Source organism: Micropterus salmoides, unplaced genomic scaffold (assembly GCF_014851395.1).
Source record: "Micropterus salmoides isolate LMB-PRFRI ecotype aquatic unplaced genomic scaffold, ASM1485139v1 Ms_hic_scaffold_14, whole genome shotgun sequence".
Lineage (NCBI taxonomy): Eukaryota > Metazoa > Chordata > Actinopteri > Centrarchiformes > Centrarchidae > Micropterus > Micropterus salmoides.
Window position 1 is genome coordinate 2,521,375 of NW_024040485.1, and position 14,087 is coordinate 2,535,461.

Consider the following 14,087-nt stretch of genomic DNA (forward strand, 5'->3'; position numbering starts at 1 on the left):
GTAGATATTAGATGCATGTTTATCTCAGGAGAACAAAAGGTCTGTGTTTACACCAACAGATGTTATTTAATACAAACATTCACTGAGTGACCAGAATTACAGAGACAGCAGTGAAAGTGAAATCCAATACAGCAGCCTGCAATCACCTTAAAGGGATCAGTTTACACACATTACAAACACACAGATTTTCTTATGTGTAGATTAAATCTGTTGAAGAGCATGTTTTCTTGTGGCATCAGTCCATGAAGATAGTTTTGAGACTTTCACCCCCAATACAACTTTGGTAAATAGAACTTAGTTTGTAGAGCTCTCAGCATCAAATAATAACCTTTAACAATACAGCAACAGCCCCACAGTGTACTGTTCCAACATCACAGACAAATCCAAGCACAGTATCTCCAGGTGTGATTTTGTGTCGGAGTGTTGGGGCTGTGGAATAGCACAGTGATGTGATGCTGTATCTAGACCCATGTAATGTTCCCTCAGTAGACAAGAGAGCTTTTGGAAATCATTTCATTTACTATGTTGCAGATGAGAAGATGGATATCAGTTTAATTTCTGTGACCAGTGGAGATGTATCCTTGGCTGTCCTTAGCCTAGCTTAAGACTGGAAGCAGCAGGAAACTGCTAGCCTGGCTCAATTAAAACAAAGAAATTTATCCAGCAGCTCGCAATTCATTCTGATTCACATGTTTATCTTTGTTGAACAGGCATAGACCCAGAAATATTTGAACAGAAACCCCAAAGGGGCTTAAATATAAACCTTTTCTATATGTTTTTACTAGAATGAGGGAAGATTGAATGCTCTCTTAGAAAAATAATCTCTTGCAATTGTTATACATTTTTTTGTTATCTTTTAAGTGGTCTGTATCATATAAAGTATTTTTGGAAAGGATTTCTCAGTGTTGTTTCCATGATTTTTGAAATGTAATGTGCCAAAGGCGGGAAGGGTGAGCCAGGCAGCACTGACTGTCATAATCTGAGGTGTTGCTTTTTGTGACAGAGTGAATTAAGACAACTGGACCAGAGAAGACGTGTGAACATGACCAACAGCACAGATAGAAATCTGTTACTGGGGACTTTCTGCAGTTTATGTCCATATGTAATGCCTGGAGTTCTCTGGAACCCCCAATGAATCCTTTAAAGCAGGGGTATTCAATTAGATTTCAAAGAGGTCTAGTTAGAGAAAATTTCCTGAAGCAAAGGTCCGGAACATCAAAACGACGAACTTGCGTTATCATTCAGTACTATAACCTATAGTTGTATCAACATGTTTTTAGTCAACAACGGACTGTCAAATCAAATAATATTTCAGTCAGTTTTCACATCAAACTGGAGGGATAATAAATAATAACTACTCTAATAATAAATTCTAAATTTACGTAAAACTGCCTAGTTTTTTTGAATAAATTAAATAAAAAGTGTAGCTTGAAGTGATGAAGTGTAGTCTTAACCAATTTTATAATAAACACTCAACACATCATAACAAATGAACAGCTGTAATGCCTCCTCTTCTCTTTCATTTCCTCTTACAGAGCTACCACTTTCCTACTTTCTGTTGTTCAGTGAGAAACTTGAGCTCCAGCTAGCATATTGGAGATCTATGAGATATTCTGGTTTTGAACTGCCCGTGGGAGGAATGTACATGTAAAAATCTGTACATTCTTGATTAAAAGTCATGTGAAATCTCTTTTATCTTTCGTCTCCTCAATGCGGGTGTGTTTCCAAAACGTCTCTGGTGAATCTCGAGGACTCGACTCGCAAGCATCGGTATGCACAGATTTGATTGGCTGAGCAGCGTCACATGAGACGATTGGAGCACATGCGATTGGTCTGTGAGTTTCCTGGTCCTCTAAACCAGTACAGTAAATGCTAGAAAAGCTGCGCGGGTTAAAATAGAAACGCTCCGTCACGAGGTAGTAAGTCTCAATAATAAATGGGCTGTAGGTCGGCGGTCCGGAGAGGACGGCGGCTAGGTCCGGATCCAGACCGTGGTCCGCCTATTAGTGACCTCTGCTTTAAAGTCTTACTCAATGAATTTAGTTTCCAAACATCCCAAATATGTCTGGTTGAAATTTGGGACAATGTGTATAAAATGATGGACAAATCATTTTCATTTGATGGAGTTGTGCAGCCATTTTTTGAGTCAATTTAAACATCATACAGCTTCAAAGATGATCTGAAACAATACATACATACAGACTTTATATATTGTGCTGTCAGACACTGTGTAAATATCTGATTTTTTTAAACCTTAAAGGTACTTCAGTAGAAATAAGAGGAAAACCAGATGTTACCAGCTTAAATGAGACTAAAACATTTCTAAAATGTGCTTTCAAATTAAAGAAAGAATTTTTGTCAGCCACTGCTGCTGAGGAAAGTTTGACTGTTGTCGCTGATTTAGTCATGTTGTCGCACAGAAAAAGAGTTGGTAGTTCCCCTGTAGTCCCTGCTCAGGCGCACAACAGTACGAGTTGTTGAGAGAAGCTTTCTCAATTCTCTGCTCAGTTTTTCATTCTGTGTGTGTGTGTGTGTGTGCGCATGCTTGCTTGCAGGTCCCACAGTGCTGGAGGTGTTCAACACTCTGCTCAAACACCTGAGGATGAGCGTGGACTTTGAGCTGGGCGAGAGCTCGAGGAGAAACTCCAGCACCAGTGTTTCTTCTGGCCGCGGGAAAGAGAGCGAAGAGAGAATCGTCCAGAACGCCATCATTCAGACCATCGGTACAACAGGCTGTTTACTTCCTGTCTTATTATAGTATAAGTTCATATTTTTATGTATGTGTATCCTAAAAGTATCCTCACGTGCCCGTATCCACATCAAAAGACTCATTGCTCTCTGTCATCCAAACCAAAATCTCGTTTTCATGTGATAGTAAATACATCAGAATAAGTAGAAGGAAGGATGTGTTTTAACTCTCCTACAAAGATAAATGGCTCGTGTTCGAGTGCTGACTCATCGCTCTCCTCCTGCCAGGCTTTTTCGGTGGAAACCTCCCAGACTACCAGCGAGCTGAAGTCATGATGTTCATCATGGGCAAAGTGCCAGTGTACGGGACCCCCTGCCACACCTTGGACACTGTCAAGATTGGGTGAGTCACACACTCATCATCCAGAGACCCTGGGGTTCCCACATGCCGCTGCTGCGGCCAATCAGCTCACAGTTCCCAAAAAGCCCACTGTAGAGACAGTTTGGCTCTGAACGTGTTGGCTCCACTCTGTATTTTCTTTCTCAGGTAACAGACACAGAGCATACCGAACTGTTTGAGGTTTGTGATAGAAACATGGCCCTGGTTTTACCACAGCTGCTCTTTAAATCATAAGTCCAGTGTTCTGATTTGAGAAATAATGAGCACTCAAAGGGGGAGAATTATATTTTATCCTTAAAAGTGTCCCGTTGGTGCATAAATCAGTCGGCATCCCTTGACATTGAATGAGGCACCAGCCAAACATCCATTCCACTGTTTACTTCAGAGCTAATTAGCAATTCATAGTTTTCACGTGACGTCACACTCCAATGAAAACGCTCCCTTGGAGGGAAAAAAGACATTAATTTCCATTGCCTGCCAACCAATATGCAAGTAATACACTGTTAATTTGAATTTGTTACTTTTTGCGTTGCCAAAATGCTGGATGGTTGTTGTGTTTTCAGATTTACTAATCGAGACAAGCCTGAGCTGTATTAGGAGGTGAGGGATTCCCCAGAAGGTAAAGGTAGGCTAAACATTAACGCAGTCGAGTGGCAGCAGGGACCTGGTGGTTTTGAACGGTAGAAATGCGGCAGTGGATGCTGTACCATTATATGGATCAGATATGTCCCATATCCTTGCAGTTTGTGTTCATATCTTTCTTTTTCTCAAGTGGAAAGGTGATCCAAATAAAATTTGACTGCTTTTGCGGCGTCTCCTAGGGGCAGTCGCGGTGTGAGCTGCTATGTTGGTCGTTGTTTTGCCCTCCAGGTCACCGCGCATGTCACTGAAAACTATGAATAAACAGCATCAAAAGGTATCTGCTGTTGTAATTCTTCTATAACGCTGCACCACAACACAAGGTGGCCAGCTCTCTCAGTTGCTAGCAAAAGTTGTCTTCTAACAGTTTATTTCAAAAGTACTTTTCACTGCAAGAAGTAATGTCTTTTGTCACTCCAGGATTTAAAAGGAAAACCAACATTTGTGGAAATATGCTTGTTTGGTGTCTTAGTCAAAGCACGATTAGAAAAGTTGTTCTCAACTTTTTTGGGTACAAAGAGGGCTCCTCCATGGCTACAGGGCTCCATGAGACACAACTTTTGTTCCATCCTCTCCCTTCTTTCCTGTCATCACTCTACTGATGCTATCCAGTAAAGCCATACAAATGGCCCAAAACAACTCCTCACAAGTTGCTATGAGCTGTAAGTAGTTCGCTAGCTTCCCCCACCGGCACTTGTGGAGCTTCTCATCTCCAAAAACGTTTGTTCCGCCATCAATTTTCATTAAACTGCTTGGAACCTCAATGGAGGTGATATGAAAAAAAGTACCAGGTACAACTTCTCCCTAGAAAGCCAACAAAGGTGACTCGAGCTGGTACCATGTGGTAAAAATGGAATTAAAATGGCCAAAAAGGTTGTTTACATCCAACACCAAACAGCAAAGCCTATGCCTTGCATCATTTTGTTTGTCCTGATATTATTCCTGAGACCCAGAAAAACAAAATTAGAACTACCTACCCAACATTAAGAAAGAAATTCTCAGTTATGTGATTTCCTCTTGGATCCCTGTTCATTGTTGTTGTTTACAATAATCAGCTGAATGTATTAACCTGTTTCAACTTAACACAAATAGTTAGATTCATGCTTTTTTTGTTGTTGACTGAAGGAGGTGAAACAAAACAAATCACATGAAACAGTTTTACATGAAACACTACACTCATGCAGTGTGTAGGGAATGAAGATACACTTGCACTTACACTCTTATCTTAATTGTGTCTTAATCTGTCCTCACTTCACCTCTTGGACACCCCACTGTAAATCCAGCTCCCTGGTCACTGAGACGACAGCTGCTCTCCCACCCCCCACCCCCTCCAAAAAAAAAGAAAGAAAAACAAGCTAATCCCTCTGACCTCAGGAGTGCAAGAACAGATAATCCCAAATCAAACGTACACCGTGCTCCTCCTCGCAGACCACAGGCTCACTGTCCCTCCAAGCCCTAACCTGCCACACAAAGACTTTGAAAGAGTCATCCATGTATTTATAATGTCTCGACTAGACTGCTGTAACTCTTTGTATGTTGGAGTGGATCAGTCGTCTCTCCATCGGTTACAGTTGGTCCAGAATGCCGCAGCTCGGAACAAAAAAAAGCGTGAGCACATTACCCCTGTTTTAGCCTCACTCCACTGGCTTCCTGTCCGCTTTAGGATTGATTTTAAGATTTTAATGCTTGTTTTTAAAATTTTAAATGGGTTGGCACCTTCTTATTTATCAGAACTTTTACATGTACACACTCCCGTCAAAGCACTGAGGTTCATCCAATCAGATGCTCCTTGATGTCCCCAGATCCAGGTTAAAAACCAAAGGTGACCGAGCCTTCTCAGTAGCTGCTCCTAATCTTTGGAATACTTTACCTTTTCAAATAAGAAATGCCCAAACTCCTGACACTTTCAAATCCTTGCGAAAGACCTATCTTTATTCATTGGCCTTCAAACAGAGTTGAGTAGTGACATTTATTTTATTTTTTACTTTTTCTACTGTTGTCATGTATATTTGTTGTCTATTGTGGAAAGCACTTTGGTCAACTAGTGTTGTTTTTAAATGTGCTATATTGTAGCATGACTACTATGTTTTAATAAATTTATGAGAATTAATACAAAATTATGAATTATAATATTCAGAGAATATTCATTCATAAATCTCTCGTGGGGCACCACCGGAGATCCAATTCACCCAGAGTCTCCGGACCTCTAGGTAGCATTTTAATAATTATACAGTTATTCACTAGTGATCAGTTAGTTAATAATCGCTCAATTATCTTAAATCAATCAGTCAGTCTCATATCGAAGGGGTAAATTCTCGTGGCAGGGACTTGGAGACAGGCAATACACACACAAAATTCCTGTGATTACTGTGGAATTTATTAACCAATTAAGGTGAATATAAAAATGCGGTTAAATATACATCCAAGAAATAAACAATGGCTAAACAATGAGAGTTCTATTGTGGGGAGAATTTGATTCATGCGGCGGAAGAGAACTAATGAAAGTAGTTAGATGATACTACCTCGATTAAATTTGTCTAGGAGTTTAAGGACTAAAGATAATGGATTAACACACTATTGGACATAACTGATCACAGGATGCAGGGTTTTGGTCTTACTGCTTGTCATTTCTCCCAGCCGGGTTGCTGGTAAAACGGCCTCACACTGGCGGAGTTCCGTGCGTTCTCGGTTACGATAGCTTAAAACCGTCGGCCAGCAGCTTTCTCTGCCAGGGAATTGCTCCGGAGGTCCTTCTTTTGTCTGCTTACTGAAGGAACTTGCAGTGGGGCCATTCCAACTCTAGCTCGACAGATAAGGCTTAAAAAGAACTTGGTTGTTCTTGAATTAAAACTAGTGTAACTTAACGGACTGATAACTTTTAACAAAATAAAACCAAAGACAATAAAACGCAATTAAAGTTGCTGTTAAACGAAAGAAAGCTGAGGTTGCGGCACTTCGCGTGTGTGCGTGGATGAACAGGAAAAAAATCTAAATCAAATCACTATTTGGTATGACCACCCTTTTCTAGGAACACTTGTTCAGGTAGGTTGGCCCAAACATCTTCTGTCCTGTGGATTTAGGCAGCCTCAGTTCCTTCTCACTTCATTTCAATTAGCTTTATTGGCCTGATTGTTTAGGTAAACAGTGTTGCCAGTGTAGCTTCTCTCACTTAATGGAATCCCAGACAGGCTGGATGATGTTGAGATCAGGGCTTTGTGGGGGCCATTCTATCACTTCCAGGACTCCTTGTTCTTCTGCTTTTGCTGCTTTAATGACATATGCTGTATATTTGGGGTCGTTGTCATGCTGCAGAATACATTTTGGGCCATCTATTAACATGTTTATTTTTAAAGCATTCTTACTTTAAATAATTTTTCCACACAGGCCTAAGACTTTTGCACAGTACTGTATACCGTATATACGTTATCTGTGTAAGCGTCCACTAAAGGCAGAGTAGGGACATTTCATCTGTTACAAAAAATGCGACAGGTACTGATAAGAAGATTTCATTCAAGAGATCATTTCTATAATTCAGCTATAGCGACAGCTGCTCTCCTGGCGCTCTGTGTGGGTGGGTGTGTGTGTTGAGTACTAATTTGCCATTTAGGAACAAAAAAGACACTTTATATCATTGTTTGGTTCTGAGAATATTTGATGTCCTCTTCATTTGCTGTCTAATTTTAATTTATTTGTGGTCATTCAGGCATCAGGGTACCAAGCGGATCCAGACCATGCTGCTCAGCTCTCTGATCATGGTGAGTGCCCGTTTGTACTGTCTGAACAGCAACCAGTCTGCCCACTGATCAGATCAACAGATTGTTTTATCAACTTCATCATGCTTTCATTAGTGTAAAATCTCTGTTCGAGGAGTCTTTAATGACTCTACAGTTGGTTCATCTCTGACTGCTTTTCATTCTGATTGGGCTTTATGTTTATAATGGGGCGACATGATATATGGCAAAGTTTGGGGACTTAACAGCACATTTAACAATATGTGCACACTTCATAATTGGGACTTGCTTTGAACTCGAGGGTAAATTATGATTATTCATTTTTAGTATATACTGTATTAACTTAAAGGCAGCTAGATTTACTGTTTTAGTGTTTTCACTGCTCTAAGATGGTTCATCATTTTCCCTGACTGGTGGGCAGTACTTCAGCTTATGACTGACATGTGACCATAACAATTCACATTTACCTCGATTAGCCTAACGTGACATGAATCACATAGCCTTGCAACTAATGATTATTTTCATTATCGATTAATCTGTTGATCATTTTCTCGGTTAATTGATTAGTTGTTTGGTCTATAAAATGTCATAAAATGGTGAAAAATGTCGATCAGTGTTTCCCAAAGACCAAGATGATGTTTTTTCCACAACCCAAAGATGTTCAGTTTACTGGCATAGAGGAGGAAAGAAATCAGGAAATATTCACATTTGAGAACAGATTAATCGACTATCAAAATAGTCTCTGATTAAATTAATAGTTGACAACTAATGATTAATTGTTGCAGCTCTATAATCACGTGAACTAATTTGGTAATTGGTGATATCAAAGCATTATTTTGACACATTCTAAAACGTAAAATCTAGAAATATATGACACCTAATTTGATAAAAATCAGCTTTAAGTTCCTCTGTATTGAACAGTGGTTGAATTGTACATTTGTATCAGGAATTGCAGATAATGAAAAGAGTATCTATGTAATAAATCATCTTATCACAATTAAATGAACCATGACTTCTAAACACAGTTGGTTAAACCTTTTCTGTTATCTGGACAAATCCTCTTTTTATTTAATTAAAGAGATCTTCATTTTCAAAATGAAAGTCAGTTTTTGTGTCATAATGTCATCTTCTCCACTTTCATAAAGTCTTTATTGTTTATTGATATTGGCCATTTTATAGGTCTGACAGTTGAGGGTTAACACTTCAATCCTCCATAAAGACGTTGCGCTCTCCTTCATTATGTTCTTTTGTAAGAGACCAAGATGAGGAGGCACAGGTGGCACCAACACGCCCAGCAGTGATGCACACACACATGCATGCCTCTCAAAGCCACAGCAGCACGCACACACTCACTTGTTTTCCTGCAGCATCCTCATGCGCTGCAGCCGTCTGTGCACATTCTTTATTACGCCGTCTGTTTGTCCTCGTCACCCCTCTTCTCACTCCCCTCCTCGCCACCACCTGGCTTCTCAGTGTAGCTGGAGGAGGGGTGAAAGGTCAAAATATTTATAACGCCGTGCAGCGGCAGATGGGGCCGAGCAGAGGGGGGGCAGCAGTGTGTGTGTGTGTGTGTGTTTTATTGGTGTCAGCTTGTGATCTCTTGTGACACTGCAGACTGTCAGGGCCAAACCCAGATGTTTGAGGGCTGCCAGTCAGGGTGAAGGCAGAAGCTGAATCACTTGCTGGTTTGGTCTCTCTCATATTAGGTAGGTGTGAACGCAACTGGAGGCACTCAACATGAAATCCACAGAGAGACATTTTAGACAGTAAGAGTGGTAACATAAGAACACTGCAGGAACTGGAGATGTAGCAGTTTACGTGTATCTTTTCCATATGTCCTCATATTATAAATAAATGTCAAAAATGTGAGACTCCATGTGATGCATGGAAGTGGTAAGAAGTGGTGCTAGAAAAATTCTAAATAAAGAAGATATGTTTTTAATTGCTGTTTAAAAAATTCAACAGCGCTCTCCACTTGTTTCTATCGTAGGCAGCTCCACAAGTTGGGAGCATAGCTGAAAAAAGCTGCATCTCAGATTGTCTTTCTGGTGGGGTTTTGAGCAACTAAAAACCCAACAGTAGAGGATGTTGGTGCTCATGAAGGAACATAACTTTCTAAGCTGTTGAGAGCTTTGTACACAAGTAGAAGGACTGTAGAAGCTACAGGGAGCCAGCACAGTGTACCACAGACTGGAACCAGTATTGGAAACTGCCTGAAAGTTTGGAGAGAATCCTTGGTGATTGGATTATTTTTAGTCTCAATTGCATCCAACACCAGCTGCATCACATCATGTGATGTGGGAAGCACTCAGGAAAGGCTAGAGCAGACAAGCTACCGTAGTTAGGATGTGTCTATCTGAGGAATGAATGCAAGAAAATGAATACTTTGCTGCTGAGTAATATGACAGTTGTGTTAATACACTTCAACCTTCAAATTATTATTAGTTTATCCATTTTATGCCTTGGGGAGAAGAGGAGTAGAACACGGTGCAACAAAGGCCTCCAGCGGGGTCACTGTTGTGCATTTTAGGCACTTTTTATTCAGCTGCTGGTTTGAAATCAAGATGTCTACCAAAATAAGATGTCAAATAAATCTTATTACGGGGTTCACTCACTGGACATTTTCCAGAGCTTTCAGCCACAACTTGGATATCACTGACATGGTGCACATCCTCAAAACCTCTGTTGGAAAGGTCCTGGATAACGCTACAAATAAGTAGAATACAATACTCTTATAGGAATTTTCTTTTATATTCTCAACAATTGCTTTATCAGTACATAAAGTCAGGAGTCATATTTGCATTGGTTTTTCAAATCACGTCCTGACAGACTGTCTCACCCTCAGTTTGGCAGTACACATTATATAGCTATGATCAACATTTGAGGAGGTTTTTAAAAGTTAGAAAACTTTGAATAAAATGCCAGTCCAGGGAGGCTGTCTTTTGTTAGCAGTGCACTCATGCTGGCAAAAACCTACATAAAAGCTGTTCCAAATCAGAATCTGATCCCCCCCTGTGGGACACTGATCATAACCCATCACATCAGAGTCACGCACGACAGAAAAGGTCGACATTTGGACAGTTTCAGCTACTTGTGAACGTAACCTTTAAGCTTTGTTGAAGCAGTGTTTCTCAATGACCATCCCTGTGGATTAATCGCATCATGCTGTGATAAGTCTGCTCACACCTTACTCCCCCTCTCTTCCCCCCTCTGTACCTCAGGTAACCTCTGGCTTTAAGTCCAAGTCCATGGCAGCTGCGTTGCCTCCTCCCTTCCTGGATCCGCTCTTCTCCATCTCGCTGATGGAGGATAGTGAGCTGAGGCAGCTGGTGCTGGAGATCCTGCACAACATCATCGATCGCCATGACAACCGAGCCAAGCTACGCGGCATCAGGTACAAACCTAACATGTCAGATTATTTATAAACAGTTAAAACCATAAGGGATTAGAAACTCAAGTGCACTTTGTCGGTAGTACCAGTGGATTCGATAATTGGTTTCCCATTAAAAGATGATGTAATTCTGATTTTGTCTGTTTCAGAATCATTCCTAATGTTGCAGCATTGAAGATTAAAAGAGAGAAGATTTCCAAGCAAGATGTGGCATTCATGAAGAAGGTAGAAAATTGAAGCAGAGGTTGCTGTTCCAGTGCAACCCAGGTTGATCGAAACAGAAACTTCTCAGACTTCTACCTAAACACAACACTTTTCCACCGTCACCGTTTTTTGCCAAAATGTGTCAAATATGGTTCAATTCACAACTTCTGTCCGTCGCTCATGTGGTTAGCTGTTTGTAATTGTCACATAGTTAACCAAAAACACTAACTGCCCATCCAAAATATAAATCTTTTGAGCATGCCCATCGCTCTTACCCAGTAGACATAAACTGGCGTCACAAAGTTATGTAAATTGCTCCTTTAAAAATGCCGGGTTGATCAGGCTGAATTCATTCATGTCAAGCTTTTTTTTTTTTTTTTATAAAAAACAGTTACGTGCAGTAAGAGTCGGCTTGTAGAAAAAAAGTGAAATACGTTATCAAGCCTACCACTTAATAAGTTAAATGAACCAATACAAAAGATAAGGCACCAGAACTGAAGAAACACAAATGATCGGGTTAGTAAAATAAAATTTGCAGAAATGATTACTTGAGTAAGATGTGGTTGCATCTTCAAAGTTCACATTCAAGGAGGTTGCAGAGCTCATTGACCCTGACAGGAAAAGCCCGGTTCCCATCAGAAAATGACATTTCCAAAAAGGGCCCACAGTTTAGGTTGTTAGCCTGTTAATCACACCTGGGCTGTAACCTTTACCCACACGTCATACACCTGAAAGAACAACCACAGGCTGGAACTTGTCTCTGGATGTTACCTCCGCTCTCTTTACCAACATCACCAGTGCAGAGAGGTCCGAGGTCATTAATGATATTTAATTGTATTCATTAGTGGTGAATAGGAGTCACTGACCTTCACCTTCCTTTAGTTTCCACTCCGAGCATATAAATGCCGGAGCAAGGCTCAGACAGCACGTGTTTTATTTCTTTTCTAAAGATCATCTCAGCAGGAAGAGGTCTCTGACGCTCAGGGTTATTTTAGGCTGATTCAGAGATAATAGGATTCAGCTTTCAGTAGACGCCACTGTGGAATTTTCATTTGCATTTTCTAGCACAATAACATTTTCATTTATTTCATGGAGGGTGGAGCTGTTGTGGAGTGCCGTCATAACATATTCAGTATAGGCACAACTAACGATTATTTTTATCATTGATTAATCTGTTGATGTTTGGGTCTGAAAAATCTCAGAAAAGCAGTCAGTGAGAAGGCGCTTTTTAAAGATTTACACCTTCAGTAGGAACCAATAAAACATCAGACAGGAGGGGAGTCTGAAAGTACTTTGAGACGGACTAACACGCCGTGGGTTTGGATCTTTAAATGAGATCTGCTGACAGTAAGAAACAGCAGCATAAGACAGCTCATAAGTGCGCCTGGTGCCTGAACACCATAGGCCAGATATTCACTTCACAGATGTATCCCACATGGCCAAACGTCTTAGATATTAAGGTGAGGGGAGGAGCAAACCTGACGAGCTGGAACAGGTGTTCAAGAAAGCTGCCTCACAGTCTTGGGAAGCCCAAACATGCAGAAAAGGTGAACAGGGAATGGTACGGCAGTGGCCTCTGTCGGCAAGGTCTTTATTTTCTGGGTCATGGGAGTGGGTCATGTTCAAAGCCTCCTTTGCTTGAAGCTGTGGTATGGGAGGAGTCAACCAAAAGTCTCTCACCATGGTTCCCCAGAAAGGACCTGGCAAACAGTCAGGCACATCAGGAAGGGAAAACAGTCTCACAGTCTCTCTCTACAATAGTTTGCATGTCGACACTCAGCAGTGGGCATGAGCTCTGGTGGCTGACTAATTGAACGCAGATAGAAGCAGCCAAAATGTTGACTTGCCAGGTGTACACCTTTAAAAGACCATTTTTAGTAATATTTCCTCTGTTTTCTTTCTCTTCCTCTTCTTTTTTTCTCACTTTCCGTTTCTCTGTCCTCTACCGTAATGATTTTCTAACTTGATTTTCTGATTCTTGCCTCCTTCGTCTGCAGCATGGCCAGCAGCTTTACCGCCATATCTATCTGGGCTGTAAAGAAGAGGATAACGTCCATAAAAACTTTGAGTTGCTCTTTACTACCCTGGCCATTCTGACTATCGAGCTGGCCAACGAGGAAGTGGTCATCGACCTCATTCGGCTCGCCATTGCTCTTCAGGTAACCTTGGTTATTAATCTTAACAGGTCAGTCATATGATTTGTGGCATTTTATTATACATTTACAAAAAATTCTAATCTGGTTCATTACACTGAGCAAAAGTAATCAAATGCTTTTCTGTGTTTTGTTTATATATTATATAAGGTTGTACAAAGCTATGAGAGTTAAACCAAAACTGTTATCTGCAGTAATGATAAAATCATAAATGGAAAGTAAATTTGTGAATTCAGTACTTCAGTAAAAGCAGCAAAACCGCAATGCAAAAATACCTGATAACAGTAGAAAATGATTTCTTAAAATCATTGTGTCAGTGAGCTGTATCTGTTAACCCTTTTGGAGGTTTCAGATCACCTGACATCAGTCTTATTTATGTCATGTAGAATCTGTAGTCTGCAGACTCCAGCTATTTGAATAAATCTAGTGAAGTATAAAGTACAGTATTTCCCTCTGAAATGTTTTCGGGGAAAGTAGGGATTTGCAACAAAAATACTGAAGTAAAAGTAGCTGAATCTTAAAGTGAATAAAAGATTTCCACTACCTCACTGCTCTGGTTGTGAGGATTTAGTCTTGACTAAATGCTCTAATATCTGCAATAACAACCTCTTACTACATAAACATTCTTCATGGTGCTTTGAACCCAACTATCGTCGATGTGATGATGGTGTATTTATGGAGTCAGGTGTCATATTTGTTGATGAGTGATTGTGCTGTCATCATCATCAGCAGAGTCCTTAATGTCATTAGACTGGAGACCGCACGCAGGTCCAATAAAGCCTCCTACATGTGAGACGGAAGAGAGGTGTGAAGAAAACTCTATACACACACACACACACACACACACACACACACACACCAGCTGCATGTTTATGTATCAC

General features: G+C 40.5%; 1 protein-coding gene across 2 annotated transcripts in view; it reads left to right on the plus strand.

Annotated features, from left to right (window-relative positions):
* Positions 1-14,087, plus strand: part of efr3a (EFR3 homolog A (S. cerevisiae)) — a 171,573-nt gene that overhangs the window by 133,099 nt on the left and 24,387 nt on the right. For both annotated transcript variants that reach the window (XM_038717238.1, XM_038717237.1), the window contains 6 exons: positions 2,556-2,723; positions 2,977-3,091; positions 7,431-7,482; positions 10,680-10,852; positions 10,999-11,074; positions 13,051-13,212. In XM_038717238.1, coding sequence (XP_038573166.1) covers positions 2,556-2,723; positions 2,977-3,091; positions 7,431-7,482; positions 10,680-10,852; positions 10,999-11,074; positions 13,051-13,212 — 746 coding nt within the window. The remainder of the gene's footprint in view (positions 1-2,555; positions 2,724-2,976; positions 3,092-7,430; positions 7,483-10,679; positions 10,853-10,998; positions 11,075-13,050; positions 13,213-14,087) is intronic.